Source organism: Schistocerca piceifrons, chromosome 3 (assembly GCF_021461385.2).
Source record: "Schistocerca piceifrons isolate TAMUIC-IGC-003096 chromosome 3, iqSchPice1.1, whole genome shotgun sequence".
NCBI lineage: Eukaryota > Metazoa > Arthropoda > Insecta > Orthoptera > Acrididae > Schistocerca > Schistocerca piceifrons.
This window is the reverse complement of record NC_060140.1, coordinates 438,554,582-438,578,216: the sequence shown is the minus strand read 5'-3', so window position 1 is coordinate 438,578,216 and position 23,635 is coordinate 438,554,582. Positions and strand designations below refer to the sequence as shown.

The 23,635-nt window shown below is 40.4% G+C and overlaps 1 protein-coding gene across 1 annotated transcript in view; it reads right to left on the bottom strand.

Moving 5' to 3' along the window:
- The window catches only part of LOC124788726 (dipeptidase 1-like), a 407,387-nt gene that overhangs the window by 79,955 nt on the left and 303,797 nt on the right, over positions 1-23,635 (bottom strand). Inside the window, exon 8 of the mRNA XM_047256006.1 lies at positions 5,766-5,942. Coding sequence (XP_047111962.1) covers positions 5,766-5,942 — 177 coding nt within the window. The remainder of the gene's footprint in view (positions 1-5,765; positions 5,943-23,635) is intronic.

Below are 23,635 nucleotides of genomic sequence, written 5' to 3'. Positions count from 1 at the left end.
AATAGGTGTTCTTTTTGTGGTCTTCATTCTGAAGACTGATTTGATGCTGGTCTCCATTCTACTCTATCTTGTGCAAGCCTCTCATCTACGAATAAGTACTGCAACCACATCCTCCTGAATCTGCTTACCGTATTCATCTCTTGATTTCCCTCTACGATGTTTAGTCCCCACACTTCATCCAGTACTAGAGTGATGATTCCTTGAAGTCTCATAACGTGTCCTATCAACCGACCGCTTCTTCTAACCAGTCTGTATCACAAATATCTTTTCTCCCAATTCTGTTATGTAGCTCCTTGTCAGTTACATCATCTATCCATATAATCTTCAGCATTTTTCTGTAGCACCACATTTCAAAAGCCTCTATTCACTTCTTCTTTTAGCTGTTTATAGCCCATGTTACACTTCCATATATGGCAGCACTCCATACAAATACTTTCAGAAAAGAATTTGTAAGACTGAAATCTATATTCTATCCTAACAATGTTCTCTTCATCAGAAACGCAAGAAAAGCTACATTTTTTAATATTGTGGGATCGCTGGCAGCGTCTATTGTCCTGGGATGGTTTATTCTGTATAACGTTTACTCAAGACAACGCAGTTAACCGATTCTACCATTGCGCCTTTCCATTAACATCTGCAAGATGTCTCGAAGTCGTGCTACTAAAAACAATGGTTATGTGTGAAAACTGTCTGTAATTATAAAGTAAACGTAGTTTCACTAGTACAGCCATGTCACAAAACCTGCCGTATCGAAGTTGGTGAAGCGATAGCTTCAAAAAGGAAAGTGAAACGTTATGTCAGGCAAAGACGCATGAAGGTGACAGTCTTGGAAAAAAGTAAAAAAAAAAATCAGTAGCTTTTAATACGTAACGTTCTAGAACAGTTTGCATAATGAGTTGAGGCGCGAGCTATCAAAAGCAACATGCTGACAAAGAAACAATTGATCTATTCAAACTTTAGATCGTCAAACGGCTTGCCATGAGTTTTAAAATGACTTACAGGCTATTTGCGCTATCCACCAAGCCGGTTTACGTATGACCTTTGATACTAATTTGAAACGGAAAGCGGGAAGGAAAATCGGCCGTCCTGTTTCGAAGGAACCATCTCAAATTTTGCCTGGAGGTATTTAGGAGAATCAACGAACGCCTAAATCAGGAAGATCGAATGCGGCTTTGAATAGTCCTCCTCTCGAATTTAAGTCCAGGGAGCTAATCGCTGTGGTACATTGTTCGGTTAATTTAAAACAACACATGAATCGAAGAACTGAATACAAAGTTTATAGGATAATACTATCCTTTGCGTCTGTAATAAAAGACTTATTAACATCATACGAATTTCTATTAATTTGAAAGCTTCTTCAAGTAAGTTCTGTTTGTTTCTTACATCATTCTTAATGTTATTCTACACATGTGTTAGACCTCAGTACACATCTCTTTCACTGTTAGGAAATGAAATTTACGATTTTATGTTGAGAAATTCCACTACCGTGCACATTGTAGTACATGAAATGGTGAGTCAGTAAAGTGCTATGTACAAAAATCTGACACATATGTGCAGTAGAACGTAAACAGTAAAGTAAGAAACCACCGATGACTCTTTAAAATAAAGCGATACGACTTTTGCTTCACTCGCAAAAGACGGCATTAACCTGTATATCTGTTATAACTACGATTGCAGAAAAATAGGCCGAGGAACAAAAAATACAACTTGAATTAAATTTCTTTCGGTTTATGATATAATTACACTGGCAAATAAAATGTACAGTTGTAAGGAAGTTGTGAGCAAGTAACTGAAATTTCTTTTCACTTGCATTCGGATCGTAGGAGATGATGTAGAGATATAAATATTCGCTTTTGGCAAAAATGAACATAATGAACCTGGTGCACTGAAAATGTGCGATATCCGCCCTCATCCTTAGATAACAACGTAAAACTGTCTCTAACGTAGCCCAGTGGAATTCATACGCCGGTATGTAGACCTCTCGCCACTTACCTATTACGTTCAGAGTCACATAAAGACAAATAATCCAATCGGCATCCACGACGCCTCAAGCACCAGCCTCATTTCAAGCAAATAGTATTACTACAACCACTACGTGCGCGTGAGATATTGCTACGGAGAACCGAACTTAGTTCGAAGAGCCTTCTATAGAGCCCATACAATCAATAAACTCATCATTTCTTACGTAGGCTATATGTTAATCCAACTTTTCTTTTTTTTCTAGGTCAAAGATTGAGATAAATTGCTGTGCTTGTTTGTAGCGTCCACATGAGACCACGCGTTTTGTGTGAATCACTTGTTTCCGTTCCTACCAGCTCCCAGTAGGTTTCCGAATCTGCTTGAAGAAAATTGTTCATCGCTGCGTTGGCGTGGCTTCGAGATATAAAGGTAATTTCTGTTTGTTAGTACAAATTTTGAACTAGAACATGTTTAATTTATGCTGCACTATTCTAATATATTTTGCACTATTGAGTAGGTGATCGTCTATTTCCTCCCAATAATACGGTGACATATTCCTTTCGTTGTAGTACTCGGTTAAATCCTGAAATGACCAGTACGTTCACATTCAAAACAGAAAAGCAGATGGAAGAAGAAGAGGAGGTATGTGATGTGACATATGATGCAATTCCAGTGAGGAAAACACCGCTATCTGTACCACTGTCAACAGAAAAAGTGTAAAGTGTTCCACGTCATGCATCTACCTGTGAAGATGAATAATACCTAGAAAATTACTTCAATTTGCAGGTTGTCTGCATATAAGGCTTACACCATTTGTGCAGTGCATTAAATGCAAAATATATCTCTGTTTCACAGAAAAAAGTAATTGAGTCACATAGCATATATGCTACAGGCCCTACTATTTTGGTGAATCGAGTTTTTTTATTTTTTTAATTCAGTGTTTTATTCGTGTTTCGTCCCATAAGGACATCCCGACAGAAACATAAATCTATCTTACTTATATTGATATGGTGTCTGTTCTGTCGGAGATGATATTATTGATGACCTGCAGCCGTCTAGAACGAATTTAGAATTATATATTAATACCTCCAGCTGCTGACGAGCGTTGATATATATGAACGGGGACAGGTGAAAATGTGTACCGTGACCGCGACTCGAACCCTGGATCTCCAGCTTACATCGCAGACGCTCTATCCATCTGAGACACCGAAGGCACAGAGGATAGTGCGATTGCAGGGACTATCTCGCGGACGCCTCCCGCGAGACCCACATTCTCACCTTGTACGTCCACGCACTACATTCGTAGTGTCCCACACCAACACACTCATTACTCGTGAAAGACATTCTAACCAAGTCCCGTTAGAGTTCAGGTACTATGTGAGCATCAGCACAGAAAAAGAATGTCGTGGCCTGTATTGCCGTAACTATAGGCCTATACTTATATGGATATTGTGCTGTTCTTTCGAGTCCCGGTCGCGAAACACATGTTCACCTCTCCCCGTCGACATATATCAACGTCCGTCGGCAGCTATAGGTATTAATATATAATTCTTATACATCTATCATTCAGAAAATCTAACCTCAGGACAGAGGACATTAATATGTTCTCATCTGCATGCTAATTTTTTGGTAGCATAAATGGATAAAGTTAGGCAGTAGACCCATGGGATTTATTGCAGACTTTTCCATAATCTCTAATTTTCGTGAATTTTTAGTTTTTATGATGAAAACTCGATTACATATGGTGAAATGGGTTTATGTATGGCTCGAACTTATACATTAGGCTACACTATACGTTAGTTTGTTACCAAAATCCTTTATTTGGCATCAATACTCTTTGCCTTCACAATCATATCACCACCTCTCAACCTAAACAAGACCTCGGGCTAGATTAGAGATCATGCTGTCACTACAACCAAGATACAAGATTTATTGGAAATGGAGGGGATGGCATTGTTACATATTAGCCCTTAAATGGATTTACGGAGTTAACGGTTTACATTTGCAATATGTCAAAAGTTAAACATATCATGAACAACGAAATTTGACAACGTGGAGTATCGTTAACGGCACTTCACAGCTGCAGAATCTATGTTACAATTGCCTTACAATACACATTAAATTATTATTGCTGTAGAGGCAGATTTTAAAAAGTCTTCAGAGATATCCCCCCCCCTCCGTCCTCCTGGTCCTCCAATACTTCTGAAATGTCTAGGAGCCATCTACCTCCAGTCTCTATCGACTACGGTAGTAGTGCGGCATTACAGAGTGAAGAGTATGTCAAGTAAGAGACGGTAGCGGACAGACAATGAGTCACGCTTATCGCAAGACAAAAGCGTCCTGGTCAATAGTTAGCTGCATTTAGTTACGAAAGCAGCTGAATAGTATCAGCTTTAACAGGACTACGAAATTGTCACGTAGTTAAAACACACATTGGAAACAAAACTGTAGTTATTCTGATTATTACATCTGTCATTAATTATTGCTAATTTGTTTATATGAATGATGATATGACCGGAAAGTAAGTGATTAAATGAATATTGTTATGTCTATTAACAGTATACACGTTAGCGTGAGACCTGTGATCATACGGAGAAAGTAAATTATACTCTCAGGGAATTTTGTAATGTACATATAGCCAGTTTAAGGGGCTTCGAAAACAAGAAACATTGAACAATAATTCTGTTATTTTAAGAAGGAGTAATTCTGATATTTGTAGAGTTTCTAAATTTGTTCCATTTAGTAGATTGTTCATAAAAGCTATTGAGTTGTTAATGACAAATGTAAACGACGCAGTATTGGCTAATATAGGACTGGCTATGATGTGTATCAGCCAGTCAGAAGACACTACGTTCGCGCTTGTTTTGTGAGCTAAATAACTGCTTTGTGAAGACTAAATTTCACCCTCGAAGCTCAGCTATCATTAGGTTCGGATGCGGATATAAGGAGCTCTGACTAGCTGTGCTTATTCTACAGAATAATGATTAAAACTTGACCGTGGGATACCGCAAAGTGGGTAAGAACTTGTGAGGAAAACAAACATGTGAAATTCCGATTTTAATGTTTAAACTGTGACTAAACTCTAACTTTTGAATAATCAAGATCCGCGTGGCATGTTGCAAAAGCTGTGAGCGCAAGCTGAAACTTCGTAGTGGTAAAATTGTGTAATATATGAGCGATCACTCAGTCACAGATAAACCGTTTTTAACGGGTTTGGTTGGTCATCATAAGCTGGCTATTACGAATGACTGTGATAGGGTGTGAGTGTTGAAACTATAACTTAAGATTTTCACGAGCTTGCAAGTGTTTGCCGGCCGGAGTGGCCGTGCGGTTCTAGGCGCTACAGTCTGGAGCCGAGCGACCGCTACGGTCGCAGGTTCGAATCCTGCCTCGGGCATGGCTGTGTGTGATGTCCTTAGGTTAGTTAGGTTTAATTAGTTCTAAGTTCTAGGCGACTGATGACCTTAGACGTTAAGTCGCATAGTGCTCAGAGCCATTTGAACCATTTTTTTGCTAGTGTTACCGCGTAAAACAGGTGTCAATACATCGATGTTTTCACTTACAAGCTAACCTTCAATCATTTCCTCAGTTAACTTGATACCGAGAAACAGATGTTGCACACGCTGGCTTCGTATGATGTTACTGCTTCTACTACAGCTATTCCATTAGAAGACCAAAACTCGTTTTTCACAGGGAAAGCATATGGATCGGACTGCAGAAGAAAAATTCACCGCAAAGTGAGTGAACACGAATTCTGTAGGAAGAGCTCTCAGTAATCATGACGTTGCAAGAGGAGTGCAACTTACCAACAGCCTGAGGACGTCGTCGGGCACGTTCCTGGAGCTGTTGCAGATGGAGTAGGCGCTGGAGTGGGAGAAGATGACGGGCGCCTTGCTGGTCTCCAGCGCGTCCTTCATGGTCTTCACGCTGGCGTGCGACAGGTCCACCATCATGCCCAGGCGGTTCATCTCGCGGACCACCGCCTGCAACGCAGCGCGAGTCCTATATCACACGCTGCTGGTATACAGGAGGTACAGTGTTCCCATTGCTGTTTCAGGACGTTATTGCAGGTATTTTAACACTAGATGTATCTCTCATTAAAGATGAAGTCTACAATCACTGTCTACATCTACAAATGATCTACTGTGATGAACAATCCACGACAACGTGAAACTTTTAAAGACATTCGCTTTTGGAGATGGTCTTCCTTGAGCAAAACACAATTTTGTCTATTCTTCCATTTCCCAGACATGTTTCTCTGCAGTTTGAACACCATCAGTGGATTTTATTCCTTTTTTTTCAACCCTTAACTCGCAAGGCGACTTTCTGTAACGCATACCACGTGGTGGGGTCTCTGTGACTCCTATATTTAAAGCAAGGTTTAAGGCAAAAAACATTGGAAATTTTTAATTTATGCTACATAATATTTATTTTTACAATTATTTAAGTGTTGTTTAAATGCTCCTAGTTTATTTTATTTCACTAAAGAAAACCTGCATTCTACTATTTATCACAAAAAACACACAATTTTGTGTGGTTCTTTCAAATAGTACACATAAAGTTACTGAATTTTACATACTGAAAAATTGTACAGTCTCTGTACTCCGTCTTAGGCCACCAGTGGCCTACCGGGACCATCCGACCGCAGTGTCATCCCCGGTGGAGGATGCGGATAGGAGGGGCGTGGGTTCAGCACACCGCTCTCCCGGTTGTTATGGTGGTATTCTTGACCGAAGGCGCTACTGTTCGATCGAGTAGCTCCTCAACTGCCATCACGAGGCTGAGTGGAACCAGAAATAATGGCAACAACGCATGGCGGCCTATATGGTCACCCATCCAAGTGCCGACCACGCTCGGCAGCACTTAACCTCGGTGATATCTTGGGAGCCGGTGTATCCACTGCTGCAAGACCGTTGCAAGCAAATAAATATCCAAACAAAAGTAAAGTCCAGGGTTTAAACTTGCGCATGAAAATTCCACCCGACAGGTACAAAAAGAAATTTGTCAAACTGACATTCATTGCTGGGATCTACATTTCTACCTCCACTCTGAACACATTCGATTTTAGCAGACACTTTAAGTATTCCGTTGAAGAAACAGACAGATCCCATCGCAACTTTCCTGAAGTTCTTCCTCTGAATGATACTTTGTTCGATAGCAGAAGTGAGACTACTGGCTAATGTAAAATAGTCGTTTTTCCGTTTATTTCTTGATCTATATCACTGACCGACTAACAACTTCATCGAACTCGGGAAAATTAAAAATTACACACTCGTGCCAACACATTTTGAGCTATACGGTACCGTACTGAATAAAACTGGTACGTAGTTTACGAGTCTCGTTCTATGACACTCCAACACCTATCAGTAACACGTGTAAGTAGGCTGTTTAGGTTTTTTATTGGTAACGCCACCTCTGTATAAAAATCACTGGCTGTGCTGTGTGCAGTCTGTGTCTAGTTTGCATTGTTGTCTGCCATTGTAGTGTTGGGCAGCGGCAGCTGGATGTGGACAGCGCGTAGCGTTGCGCAGTTGGAGGTGAGCTGCCAGCAGTGGTGGATGTGGGGAGAGAGATGGCGGAGTTTTGTAATTTGTCATGAACTGCTATATATATATTATGACTATTAAGGTAAATACATTGTTTGTTCTCTATTAAAATCTTTCATTTGCTAACTATGCCTATCAGTAGTTAGTGCCTTCCGTAGTTTGAATCTTTTATTTAGCTGGCAGTAGTGGTGCTCGCTGTATTGCAGTAGTTCGAGTAACCAAGGTTTTTGTGAGGTAAGCGATTTGTGACATGCATAGGTTAATGTTAGTCAGGGCCATTCTTTTGTAGGGATTTCTGAAAGTCAGATTGCGTTGCGCTAAAAATATTGTGTGTCAGGTTAAGCACAGTCATGTACAATTGTTCTAAGGGGACGTTTCATACGTCGACCCTTAGCCGAGGATACCTCATTGGAATCTTCTGATTTTTTCTTGTAGTTTGTGTAATTGGTGTAGCTATTGTTTATTGCTGGCGCGTAATTGTAGAGAGAGTCTCCTTTACAGTTGCAGCCTTTCATTGCTGTACAGTAGAACAGTTGTGGCATGCATGTGGATTTGCACCAGGTATTTCGCTGCTGCGCTTGCAATTAACGAGATATTCATTTCAGTGCTATGTTAATGAGTTCTCTTATTGTTGCTCTTCAAATTGTGTTTTTCTGTGTTATCGTGTGAAATATTGTGACAATAATGGCGTGTGAAAAACGTAATACTAGGCTCCAAAGTAAACTGAGAAATGACAGTGAAGACGAAAGCAGTGTGTTAGCGCCACCGAGTAATGAATTAACTAATGTTCAAAGTAGTAATTTGGTAATTGTACATAGGGAAATGGAGCGGGCTGCAAACAGTGGTGTAGACAGTGAAACAATTAGTGAACAGGGAAGCATTATCGATCGATCGGCCGGCAACAGCTTGCCTCAGGAATCCGAAATGACAGGACACAATCTTGCAAATACTGTAGATTCAGGTTTTGCGTCCTCACCCTTTTCTCAAATAAGTCAAGACACATTTTCTGCTTTTCAAACTGCGAAGATTGCCGGTTCAAATACATTGCCGAATAGCAATGAGGAACATGTTTCAGACACCAGTGCACTATTATTACAATTAATGCAACAAATGGGACAAAAGCTTCAAAAGTTAGACACAATGAAACAAAATCAGAGACAAACACAGCAAAAGCTTCAAAAGTTAGACACAATGGAACAAAATCTTCAAACGTTAGACACAATGGAACAAAATCAGAGACAAACACAGCAACAGTTAGACACAATGGAACAAAATCAGAGACAAACACAGCAAAAGCTTCAAAAGTTAGACACAATGGAACAAAATCTTCAAAAGTTAGACACCACACTTGAACAAACACGTGAAGATTTAACTACTGAGTTACATAACATCGAATCGAAATGTCAAAAAGTCTGTAATGACGTAAAAACACAAATCTGTGAGCATTTCCAACCTATTTTTTCGCGGCATGAAAATGCATTACAGAATCACGAAGCAGCCATAAAAGAACTGCAAACTATTGTTCATCAAAATCATGAGACCCTGCAAGCTAAAATTGACTCAGTTGCATCTACCGATTCGGTTATGCAACTTGCAAAAACTCAAGAAAACGTAAAGGACACAGTAGATACTCTGAAAATTGGTTCAGAAAGACACATGGAGGAAATTACTTCATTATCAGAGAAAGTAGTTGAACTTTCGGATCAGCTAAATAATTTATCTACGAAGGGAGATGATAATCTAAATGACACAAAACCGGTAGTCTTTAATGAGCCAGAAGAGTGCGAACAAATTAGGAAACTGAAACAAAATCTGAATCAAATTAATACGCAACATCAAAGAGAAATCCGGGAAGTACAAGATCAGCTGACACAGGTAATACAAGAATTACGTATTTCAGAGGACACTCGCACCCCAATACGGGATGAGGGACTCAGAAATATGGAACAGCCACAAAATAATAGCACAGCGCATTTCGGAAATTATGACAGAAATTGGCAAGGTGCACCGAATTTTGAAATGGAACCACCGAAACGACGTAACAATGACCGCTATGCGACTCGCCGACATGATGATTTTGACTATAAGCTGTTCATTACTACACGTAAATTTAAAACATTTAAGAATTCTGGCAACGACACAAGCATGGCTCCATCAATTCTCTCATTGTTTTCCTCCCAACTGGTCATTAGAACACAGATTAGAATTTATGTGTGGCTACTTAGAGAATGAACAAGCTGTAAGAATGCGAACGGTCATTCACGATTGCCACAGTGAAGGAGAATTTTACCAAGCCTTCCTCTCAGCATATTGGTCTCAAGCCATACAAGACAGAGTAAAAAATGACATCATAATGATGAAACATTTCTGAATTTTCCAGTCTTGTGAAATATTTTGAAGACATGTTGCATAAGAATCAGTATCTTTTAAACCCATACAGCGCCTCAGAACTCATCCGCATTTGCTTAATCAAATTACCTGAACATTTGCGACATATTATTTTAGCATGACGTTGCAAAGACGACATTGAAGCTTTTCAGGGACTGTTACAAAATTAGAAATTGACACAGACAGTCGCGGGATGCGAAAACAGGAAAACAATCAATACAGGTCACATCCGTCACAATTCCATGACGACAGAAACAATAACTGGACACGACAAGTCTATTCTTACAACGCAAATCGTGACCAAAACAGACACCACTCGTATGACAACCACTGGCAGAGTAATAGTTACAGAGAAAGATCGCATTTCCGTAGTAATGACTATCACAGAGACAATCAGAGAAACAGACAATATGGGAACCAAAACAATTATTATCAAGGGAGGCAGAAAAACTTCAGACGCAACAGTTCGGCGCACAGTTACGATTCAGGGAGAAATTCTCCACCACGTGACCGACAAGAAAGAAACTATGGCATCTACCGACATGACGACAGACAATATGATCGTAACTACAGACCTGAATTGCATCAGAACTGGCGGGATTCAAACAGGGCAGGGCCTTCTCGTCAGAGTGAATTTGTAGAAGTTAGGTCTCCTAATCCCAATAACGGCGCGCGCCAACAAAGAGACAGACAATGACTCGCACAGCACGCAGCCGCGTGCGCCCGCTGGCTCCGAGAAAATTAACATAAGACGCCAGCCTTGAGAAAAATTTTAGCATTCTTTACCGATGTATACAACATGATAATTGCTTTGAAGTTGAAACTCTGTGCACTAGGAAGAGTAAAGGGTTACACCACATTTCACATGTAAAACCGATTATTGAAAGATAATCTGCTTTTTAACTTAGTCTTTGGTATAAAACTTTTCACTTCACATTTCTAGTATGCTTTGTCAGACTTAAGAAACTGTTAACATGCAACAATGTTTGAAGTTAAATATCCAGTCTACAACCTAGGAAACATTTTTAAACAGAAATTACGAATGCATTGTTATAGTGATGAGACATCACAGTGTTATTGTGTGTGTACATTCTTGCTTGTTAGTTGCACGATTACGTAACGACTATAAGGCTCACATACTTAGAACATTTACCAGTACTGCTAATGGGATTTTAATGCAACATTTTGGTTTACTTGAAATTTGGTGTATCATGAGGTAAGTACATTGGCTTCTGCAGAACTTAGCTTTCGGAGGACGATAACTACGACACTTCCACAGAGATTATCTTACAGCAAGACGCACATTTAGCGCTACAGGACACGTATTTGAGTGATTAATTTCGCACTTAAAACATGCATTTTTTAAGATATTTGAAGTACAATGATACAAGGGTTTTCCGTGATATGTTTCATTCCATTGCTGTAATCTGTAACACCTAAGGGTATAATTACATTAATCCTCAGGGGGGTACACGCCTACTTTGTGTACCATGTGTTTGGCAAGCACAAGGATCCCTAGCTAATATGGTATTTGCTTATACAACTTTACACATCGGTACCATATTTCTCTAACACACAAATTACACAGCTATCTGATCATTTAACTGAGAGATAAACTTTTTGTACTACGTCAGTGACACATGTTTACGCAATTACACAGTTGGGTAACTTCACACTTACGAAATTGTGTTTTGTCTGTACTTTGTGAACTGTTCATATTTTTTCGGAACCATTGTGATACTAAGAGAGCTTTGAATGATGTATTTGGTATGAGATCATGATTTTTGAAGTACATTTGAGGTAGATGACACTATTGAAATGAGCAGAGAATATTTTTTAGGGTTTGAAATCATTGCAGAAAGCTACGATGTTTTTGAGATTTGACTGAAGTGTTATGATATTAGTACGACGACGATGTGTATTATGTTGCTGAGGAATGTTTGTTATGCTATGTATTTCTCATGATGAAATGTTGAAGAAGTGTCGATGAATATGTATATGTACAATGAGGTAAGGAATAGTGAGTAGTGGTTAGGGACTCTTTATTTGTGGAACAGGATGTTGGAAACCAAGAATCGTACTTTAAGAGTTATGAAATGTGTGTAAATGCTTGAATGTGCCACAATGCCGCCGAAAATTTTTTGGACACTGTTATATTTACAGGATTTTGTTTCTACACATTTGTAACGTAAATTTTCGACCTGTGAAATTTTCATATGAGACTGTCACTGTAGCGGAAACTGGTGTCGTAAATATTTCGTTAAGAAAGTTAAGTGACCACCTGCACCTAATGCATCGTGGGCACCCAGATGGGCGACAGTACCTTGAAAAAAGCCATTAGCATGTGCCTTCCATAGGCACAGGTGAAATAAAAAAGGGAGGCCATTATCCTCGATATTGACGTTCCTTTGTAGAAAGCATCGGAAAAACGACACGGTCGAACTTGATAACATATGATTACACTGTGGAGCTCTTAATTTATGATATTTACTAAATTGCCTAATGAAATGACGAGGAACATTTTTACATCTATTGTCTTGCTAGCTGAGAGAAATGCCATATGGCTTGCTTTATGTATATATTTGCTCATTTCGTTTAATATCTAGTTTTAGCTTCACTGCAGCATTGGTTAAAATAAAATTTTATAGATGTACTAATATAAATATTTTCTGTCTACAGATTGAGTAAATAATATTTTTTTTTTTTAAATGAGGGAGCACAAAAAGACATTTACCTTCACAGGAACTGCATTCATAATTTTCTTTTCAAGTACAAGGTAATATTTTTTTTACAATTAATTGTTGTGGTGCACCACTTTAATTATATAGACATGAAGATGTGTTTATACATTTCCCTTGTCTGCATTCTTATCTTTAGTGTACTATTTTTTCTGCTTGAGCTTTGTCATGCTTGGGTATACGTTATAGCATTTACTGCTGCTGTTTGCCAGGCATAGTGCTACTGAATTTTAATTTGTGTTACTCTGCTAAGCCAGATTTATTTTTCTTGTTTGCTGCACATTGCCTTATATTAGTTGTAATATTGCAATTGCTTTGCTAATTTCTATAATGCTGCTTGCTTTGCAAATTTGAATTTTTTTGTCATTGCTGTTTGTGTTAATTGTTTTGTGCTGCTGCATTGCCTCGTCCCTTAGTTTAGCATCTGAGCTCAGTAGATTTAAGTTAGCTTAAGAGGGGGTAGACTATCTAAGAAACTGATTATGGACAATAGGGAAAAAGTGCATTGAGAAGTTATATGAAAAAGATTTGGGTCAAAATGAGTATTGTACACTGAGAAATAATTATTTTGAAAGAAATATGAATAGAATACTGAAAGCAGGTATAGGTAGAACTTTTTGAAATAATGAAGAACGAAGGGAGATCTCCAAGAAGTAAAGAAACTTTTGTCTGCAAGATACTGCAGTAAAACAAACCCTGTCCTTTCCCTTTCTGTTATTCCGCTGTGTTTGTGTACTCTTGTATATTTATGTTCTTCCTGTCTTTTTATGTTTACCCATAAGACTTATGTTGTAGAATTTTTCTCATACTCAGCTACATGACCTATGATAAGGAATACTGTTATCCTCAAATATAATTTGCATTTATAATATGTTATTTTCTTTGTAAAGATGTTTAGACATTATTTATTCTGTTTTGTTTTAATGCTCATGTGTGAAATTAATGTTTCGAAAACTATTTTCATTATTTTATGTATTTACTTATGTCATAATTCCTGTAACAGTGATGTATATGTTCATTTCTATTCTTTTGGAAAGCCCCCATTACTACAAATGTTATCTGTATTGTTATGTTATTTAATGATGTATTCTGTATCTTTGTAATTGTATTCTTATGTTATAAAATTGTAATGGACACTAGTTCATCAGATTAAGTAACTTGTAAGTTACATTTCACTGCACACGTTTCTGTTGGTCATAGTACATGGACAATATGTGGGAAGTAGGAACTGATAGTGTTTGCACGTGTGTTAATAATTCAGCAAGGGACTGGATAACAGCATTGCTGGTTCTAAGGACAATTCTAGAAACTTTGTGAGTTCACAAGTGGTGGTTATGGACTTGCTATATTATCCGCAAGACTCTTCAATGGTGATTGTGCACCTGCACAGTCACAACAGATGGCTGCTGGCCATCTATACAAGGACTACAGTGGGTCTGTATCTTTGATGACCCACCAGTACCATTATTTCTACAAGGACTGCAGTGGGTCTGCACCTCTGGTGGCCCACCAATACCGTAATCTCTAGCAGAACTACAGTGGGTCTGCTCTGTGATGACCTACCTACCATTATTCTTCAAAACTTCGAATGACTCTGTTGTGGGTTTGCTCTGTTGTGATCCCTTACTTGTCTGCATGTCGAGAGTCAGCACTGTCTTTCTGTTGGAAGGACAACACTACTTCTTCAAGACTGCATGGAAATCCACTACTTCCCTGTGCATTTTCTTTTACTGCTCAGACTTTGAGAAAAACACTGTAATGTTACTGTGATGAATGATCAGGACTGTCTTTATGGACTGTGAGAAAATTTTAGCTTTTGACCAACATTGTATCAATAAATGTGTGCATTTGATTTCTTTGTTATTGTAATTATGAAAAATTTTATGAAATCATTATTGGCCACTGCCCAAAACAATTTGTAAAATTTTTTGTGGGGAGCATGGGGGCTATGTAAGTAGGCTGTTTAGGCTTTTTTATTGGTAACGCCACCTCTGTATAAAAATCACTGGCTGTGCTGTGTGCAGTCTGTGTCTAGTTTGCATTGTTGTCTGCCATTGTAGTGTTGGGCAGCGGCAGCTTGATGTGAACAGCACGTAGCGTTGTGCAGTTGGAGGTGAGCCGCCAGCAGTGGTGGATGTGGGGAGAGAGATGGCGGAGTTTTGTAATTTGTCATGAACTGCTATATATATATTATGACTATTAAGGTAAATACATTGTTTGTTCTCTATTAAAATCATCCATTTCCTAACTATGCCTATCAGTAGTTAGTGCCTTCCGTAGTTTGAATCTTTTATTTAGCTGGCAGTAGTGGCGCTCGCTGTATTGCAGTAGTTTGAGTAACCAAGATTTTTGTGAGGTAAGCGATTTGTGAAATGCATAGGTTAATGTTAGTCAGGGCCATTCTTTTGTAGGGATTTCTGAAAGTCACATTGCGTTGCGCTAAAAATATTGTGTGTCAGGTTAAGCACAGTCATGTATAAATTTTTCTAAGGGGACGTTTCACACGTGTCAACAATAAACACAGAAGGCGCTAGCACAACGGACAACAAAACATTGTAGGCTTGTCAATTTAAGGAGGGTAGGGAGAGTATAGAAGCATTCCACATCAGGCCTCGGAGAGCGAGTTAAAAGCTAAATACGAAAAATGTTCATTCATTACTACTTTTACACACATGAATTTCAGTTTCTAGGACAGTATTTACAAATTTGGAGAACAGACAAACTTCTTTATGTATATTTTGTTACCAAACGCTGTGGTTTTCCTGTTTTTTTTATTGAACTTGTTAAATTTCAGTTTTTCTTCTGAAACTATATACAATTTAACGTAGGAAAGTTACATTCATTGGTGAGCCAAAAATATTACTATCTCCCGCTTAATAGCTTCTTTGTACTTCTTTGGAACGAAATACATCACTGATACTGCGTATCAGCTATCCCACAGTTTGTTGGTTGCGAATGACGACAACCATCAGCTGTAGTATGGAATAACGACAGTGAGAATTTGTGCCGGACCGAGACTCGAAGTCCGCATATCGCGCGCGGTTGCATTAGCATTCGGCTATCCGTGCATGACTCACGGCCAGGCCCAAACCTCCACGTATCGTTAACCATGCGTCCGCGAACTGTACTCGTACATCCATTATATATATATATATATATATATATATATATATATATATATATATATATATATATTCCGGTAAAGTTCAGACTTTGTACACGAGATTCGCTTGCCCGGTATCGGCAGATATATACGATATTGCAGTGGGCTGTGTTATTCTGATTACGATTCCATGTTCCCTTCGAGATGCATGCATGTCCGAAAGACATATAGGACGATACATAGATGTTTTGGCCTGGCCTTAAGTCGTGCACGGATAACCAAATGGTAAGGTGACCGTTCGCGATGAGCGACAAATCCGGCTTCGAGTCCCGGCCCGGCACAATTTTTCACTGTCGTCATTCCATTCTATAGCTGATGGTTGTCCTCATTCGGAATTGCGAAGCATTTAATTTAGCTCAACACAACTATCCCGGCAGGTGAGCCATGAATTAATGGTCCGCAGCTCGTGGTCGTGCGGTAGCGTTCTCGCTTCCCGCGCCCGGGTTCCCGGGTTCGATTCCCGGCGGGGTCAGGGATTTTCTCTGCCTCGTGATGACTGGGTGTTGTGTGCTGTTCTTAGGTTAGTTAGGTTTAAGTAGTTCTAAGTTCTAGGGGACAGATGACCATAGATGTTAAGTCCCATAGTGCTCAGAGCCATTAATTAATGGATCTAGTTCAAATGGAGCTAAAGCGGAAAGTCTACATTTGGCCAGGCACCTGATGTGCAAACAAAGATAAAAGTCTAAGCGTGATCTTATTCAAGCAGCCGTTATTCCTACTTTCGTTATGTAATACGCAACTTGTATCAGAGTTGCTCTAGGCTTTTCTAGTCATAACAAACCCAACCCTCATATCGATCAGTGTCTAAACTTAACTGGAGATCACTGGTAGCTTATAAGTGCGAACTGTACGACAGTTGCAGACAACTCCAGACTGGACAAAGAAGTTCTCATCTTCCGCGCTAGAGTTAGCCCTTGTTTAAGACTATGAATGGGGCTGTTCGTGATGGCTCAAGAACAGAGCTACACGACGAGATTATCAAAAATTATAAAGATGCCACTGACAGAGAGCATCAGATTCTGCGTGAGAGTTTCCAAGATCAGACAGTAGTAGTTTGCCTTCGGGATAAACATAGTTGACGTCAATCTTTGAGCACACTGTCGGTGTAAGCAATAAACATCATGTGGTGTACTTAGATGAGCCACCAGAACATCTGCTTGGGAAACGTTACAGAAGCATTATTTAACACTTACAGCTTCAGTAGTCGTAGAAGCCAGACTGACCAGTATCTGCAGCAATGTTGCTATCAAATGATTCGCAGTAGGTCTCTTCCACCAAATTATCCAAGTCTGCTTTTTTAATTCTAATCCGACTGTATTGGACATCACCTGCAGCGCCTCTCCTGTCCTGGCCATATCGGTTGATCCTTGACGACTGGAAAACCATGGCCTGGTCAGAGGAGTCCCGATTTCAGTTGATATGTGCTGGTTGTAGGGTTCGAGTGTGACGCAGACCCCATGCTGCCATGAACCCAAGTTGTCAACAAAGCACTGTGCAAGCTGGTGGTGGCTCCATAATGGTGTGGGCTGTGTTTATGTGGAGTTGACTGGATCCGTAGTCAAACGGAACCGATAAATGACAGGAAATAGTTACTTTCGGCTACTTGTAGACCATTTCATCCATTCATGAACTTCATGTTCCCAGACAACGATGAAATTTTTATGGATGAAAATTGCTGCGTCACCGGGCCACTATTGATCGTGCTTGGTTCAAAGAACATTCTTGACAACTCGAATGTGTGATTTGGCCACCAAGATCACCCAAGAGGAGTCACACCGAGCATTTATGAGACATAATCTAGAGGTCAGTTCGTGTACAAAGATCTGCACTGCCAACGCTTTTGCAGTTATGTACTGCTATAGAGGCATCATACTTCAGTACTTCTGCAGGGGCTACCAACGACTAGTGGAGTCAATGGCACATCGAGTAGGTGTACTTCAAAGCGAAAAAGGAGGACCGACACAATATTAGGAGGTATCCTATGATTTCTGTCACTTCTGTGTATTTAGTGCATCTGAGTACGGCTTATTATTTGAAACATGTTAACGGTACTATTGCATTGATCGCAGTGATGAAATAAACTTCATTTCTCGTAAATAATCCTAAACAATGTTGTTCAAATGGTTCAAATGGCTCTGAGCACTATGGGACTTAACAGCTGTGGTCATCAGTCCCCTAGAACTTAGAACTACTTAAACCTAACTAACCTAAGGACATCACACACATCCATGCCCGAGGCAGGATTCGAACCTGGGACCGTAGCAGTCGCGCGTTTCTGGACTGCGCGCCTAGAACCGCGAGACCACCGCGGCCGGCAAACAATGTGGTTCCGTGTATCACTAATCATATCGTAGGCAGTGTATAATGTCGGGTATGTAGTATAAATAACGAAAAGTATGTACATCAACAAAGTATCAACTAGTATCAACATTACTAGCCAGAAAGACAGCTAAGTCAGAAAAGTTTTCCAAATCTCCTATACATGCGTTAAAGATGTAAAAAACACTTCGTTTCCAACATCTGACATTACCTGCGCCGTGTCTGAACTAATCGTTTACGACACCCCCTTTCATTCGGGAGGATTTCTCATTGTGATACTGTCTGTATCGTAACTCGTATTCATTTAAGGTGTCAGAGGCATAAATTACATGTTTACACTCTGCAAAAGTATTTGGGAACTACAGTAAGAGATGAAGTCAAGGGGCACAATGGTTGAGACACGTGACTCCTTGGCGGGATGAACCTGTTTGAAATCTATGTCGTTGTGCAACATGTGTGTATTATATAACAAACAAATCAGTGCGCTAAACGACATATAACTTTTTCGCGAGGGCGTTCTTGTGCAAAATCGTTTTGGTGCTGAGACCACGTCAAAAGGTACTTAAATCTGTAGCTTTCGAGGGTTAACACCATTTCCTTCGTTAGGTGATGTCTGTCGAGAGCGAAGTCTTTTTCCCCTATAGGGCTGCTCGGACTGTGAATGACGCTTGGAATTCTATATTCTACGACGGTGACTCGTCGGGAGGGCTGGATTTGCATGCGCAAGTGCAGAAAGTCGGGAATGTGGCGATACGAACCTTGTCCCCATTAGACCGAGACAGAGAGGCAGGAAGGGAAGAGAGCGTCATTTGATTCCTAAGCGTCATGATTTTTGGTTGTATTTTTTTGAAGAGGCTCTGATTCATGTGCTGGTTTAAAGGCAAAACTCCTACTCCATCCCTACTGCAGCACATACGAATATCTAACACTTCTTATATTACCGAACCCCAGGAGATCTGTGCGTAGTGGAGGACCTTTTTCTCGAAGTTGATCTTGTACCCTTCCATACGACTGTGTTTCGCTATCGCTGATTGCTCAGGATTTCTTTTCTTGACGGCTGTCTGTGCTCTGCATTTTTCGGCGTAATTTTTGCCACATTCACATGGCACATTGTACGAGCAGGTAGTCTCAAGTGCAGTTTCGTTCGTGGTTTCAAGGTTTAAATATTGCGCCAACACCAAGGCAACTACCGGCTGTGGACATTATCACCGGAGTGGAACAGTCTGTGAGGCACCTCTCGCGAGATGCAGCTGACAAGGCAAGGCAAGTAACACAACGAGGCGACTGTGGCTATGTCTAAGTCACCCAACATCAAATTTGCAGAAAAGAAAGGTCTTCCTTTATTATGTAACAAAGGTGACTTTGTGGCATTACCAATGGATAAAGGTAACATGTCTGTTGTCATTAAGTCAGTAGATTATCAGGAAAAAATTGTCACACTTACTCGTTGATGGCACATGTAGAATATTCAAGAAGGACTGAACGTACATAATCGGTAAAAAAAGGGATATGTTTTGAAAAATTGGGCTGGCATATGAGATTCCTTATTCCTTGCGCTGCCACACTACCTAGGTGCTATACTGAATGGTTCGCCAAAATTACGTAACAAGGTCAGCGGACACAGACCAGTCGTTAGCCCCATTAACTGAAAAAACATCTGATTAAGTTCTTAGTGCCTAAAATCGGCAGATGTTGTAATCACATCCAGAACTCGAAAGCTTATGTTGACGTAAATAAAGGTGCAAAGTTATCTCCGAGCGGCAATATTGTGAGCGTAGACTTGATGGCTTTCTTTACGAAAGTACTGATAGCAAGTGCGTTGGAACTTCTAGGTATCCATTTTCCACCTGGTATTACCAAGTTTTTTGAGAACGTCTTAGTTTCTATACAGCGGGTAACATTAGGAAATGACCAATGGCATACCTATTATTTCTCCATAATGACTAGCAATGCTACCTTTTTCATGGAAAATTTTTAAGCACAATCACGGACTTTACTCTCAGCTCCTGTGTGTCCAATTTGTTTCTTAGTTACGTGGACGACACATATTTAATCTGGCCTTCTGGAATGGCTCCACTCACCAGCTGCTACAACCCTTGGACTCCAGACATTGCAACATCAAATATACTACGGAAAGCAAGTATACTATGGAAGGCAAGTAGCCATTTAGAACGTCTTGACTGAATGGAAATTGAATGGGTGACTGGATCATTCTGTATACGGAAAGCAGATTCGCACACATCTTTATTTAAATGAATGCTCAGAAGTGTTCTGTTGTGAGCATTTTACTTTAGAACGCAGACAGTTTCAGACCATGACAACCTCGGAACTGAGTTGGAAAACCTTGTCAATGTGTTCAGGAAAAACAGGTACAAACCTTATCGAAGTAGAGCAAACGCATCTAGCATGGGAAGGAGACAAAGTCATTTCAATCCTTCAATTCTGCTCGGAGACCACAAGTAAATGGGCCACGTTTTACGCATATATAGTATTAGACTAGTATCCTGACCTCTACGAAAAATTACGTACTTGCTGCGTCCAGTGAATGACAGCCTCCGTTTGAGACTACCCGGTGCCTAAAATGTGCCATATGATTGTGTTGGAAATTAAATAGGGCAGATAACAGGCACCGTAATGAAACGCTGCAGTGAACATAGACGCCACATGAAGTATTCAAAATCTCCAGAAATCAGCGATAGCGGAGCAAAGCGTTAGGAACAGTACAAGATCAGCTTTTAGAAAACGGAGACCCTCTCCCAAGTATCGACCTCCTGAGATCCATTACAAAAGGAAGGCTAGAAATTCGGATGTGCAGTACAAATTTTAAAAGAGACGGAGATTACAGTCACAGTGGCCCTTGGAGAACAGCATTTGAGTTTGAAGATTTTCAAATAAATATGACCAAAAACAATTATTCTTAAAGAGATGGATGATAATGTGGGAATATTCTGCTCGGTTCCCGCCTCCCAATCACGGAGAAGTGGGAGAGAGGATACATGCCACCAAATACCGACCTCATTCATTTGCGTGAGTGAATCCCGCCTTGCACGTAACACAGCAACCAACAGATGTCAGAATTCCTGGCGACGTCATCCGACCAATGTGAAGCTTGAGCATCACTATAAAAGAAGCTTCCTTCGCTCCCGACAGACAGTCATCCCCTGACGAATAAGAAATTGTTAAAATTCAACAGAGAATGTCGGAGTCCGCTGGCCAACATAAAACCAAGACAAATACATCTTTCGCGACACTTAACATATTAATGATTTTGCAACCAAGTAAACTCCATCAATTGGAAGATACTTTGAAAGAACAGAAGACACAAATTTTGGCACCTCAAGGAACACGAATGACGGACAATAACACCATGGATTTCGACAGTTATCGTCTTTTTAAAAGTAAAACCGATAGAAGAATACTTAATAACACACCACATATTTTAGTTGCTTTTGCAGCCTCCAAAAATACTCTAGTCTATGTTATCAAAAGTAACCGAACACCCCCAAAGACATATGTTTTTCATATTAGGTGCATTGTGCTGCCACCTACTGGCATGTACTCCGTATCAGCGACGTCAATAGTCATTAGACATCGTGAAAGAGCAGAACGGGGAGCTCCGCGAACGCACGGACTTCGAACGTGGTCACTTATGTCATACGTCTGTACGCGAGATTTCCACACTCAAAACATCCCTAGGTCCACTGTTTCCGATGTGCTAGTGAAGTGAAACGTGAAGGGACACGTAAAGCACAAAAGCGTACAGGCCGATCTCATCTGTTGACGACAGAGGTCGCCGACCGTTGAAAACGGTCAGAATGTGTAATAGGAAGACATCTGTCCGGACCATCAGACTTGGATTTCATGGTCGAGTAGTTGCTCATAAGGCATACATGACGCCGGTAAATGCCAAACGACTCCTCGCTTGGCATAAGGAGTGAAACATTGGAAGATCGAACAGTGGCAAAACGTTGTGTGGAGTGACTAACCACGGTACACAATGTAGCGATCCGATGGCAGGATGTGGGTATGGCGAATGCCCGGTGAACGTCATCTGCCAGCGTGTGTAGTGCCAACAGTAAAATTCGGAGACGGTGGTGTTATGGTGTGGTCGTGTTTCTCATGAAGGGGGCTTGCACCCCTTGTTGTCTTGCGTGGCACTATCACAGCACACGCCTACATTGATGTTTTAAGCACCTACTTGCTTCCCACTGTTGAAGTGAGATTCGGGGAAGGTGATTGCATCGTTTAACATGATCGAGCACTTGTTCATAGCCGGCCGGAGTGGCCGAGCGGTTCTAGGCGCTACAGTCTGGAAACGCGCGACCGCTACATTCGCAGGTTCAAATCCTGCCTCGGGCAGCACTCCGTGAAAATAATGGCATCCACTAGGCTTGAAAACAAGTAGTGGAATTCTATGAAAACAGAAGTAAGGACAAAACTGGCCCAATTAAACGAGTTTGGACACAAACTCGTCAATGATTGATTGTACCTCGGGTGGTACTCTTGGTTCTATACGTAAATAATAGAAAAGGTATACGAAAGCTCGAGGTTTAACTCCGATCTGACGCTGCTCTAATACAGAGATTTTATTTTGATAAAAGATACTGGTACACTTGACGGGAAAACTATTCTACTGATAAACAGTTCCTTAGAAAAAAGCATTGGTCGATTCCATGATCAACTTAAGAGAGTTATTCGGAAAATAAGGTCCTAGTCGTCGTAACTATCCCACAGTCAGGCGAACAAACACACATGCGCACCAACTCCTGACACGTCTTGCTTGTTAAACGAAGCCATTTGCTCTGGTACTACCGCAGTGTGCGTTTACAGTGTCAGTTCAAATTGTTAAAAAGAATGTATCAGCCTGCCGACTATGAAATGCGGTCAATGATTAGATTAATAAGAAAAAGGAACCATGCAACAGTAGAAGTTCATAGACGATAAGAGATATGTTTGACCCCGGTGTGATGAGTAACAGAAACGTGCATAAATGAATGAGGATCTTGAAGGACAACCATGAAAATGTCCATGATGAACCGCTATCACACCGAAGATTAGTGATCTAAAAAGATTTGTCCAAAGCCTTGAACGGAAGGGCTCGCGGAGCCCGACTATTCACAATTTCAGCATTGGCATTGGAATTTCTGAATGTGTGTACAACAAATTTGCTCAAAATTTTCTTTGAAAAGTAGCAATTTCGTGAACTGTGTGCACGTTGTGTTCCCAGGTTGCTTACTGAGAAACACAGAATGGAAAAGTGACTCCCACTCTTGATTTATAGGATGGATATCGTAAGGAAGGAGATCAATTTTGAGAGAACATTGTCACACGGGACAAGAAGGGTATTTCTCTCATGACCTCACAGTCTATATGTCAGTGAAAGGAATGGCAACACACCTCATCAAAGCCAAGACCAAGCAGACAATCACAGCACGCAGGGTTATGGCAGCTGTGTTTTGGGATGGACTGGATAGATGTAGAGTCAAGCCGGCAGGCTTTATGTGAGAACGGACAACTATAAA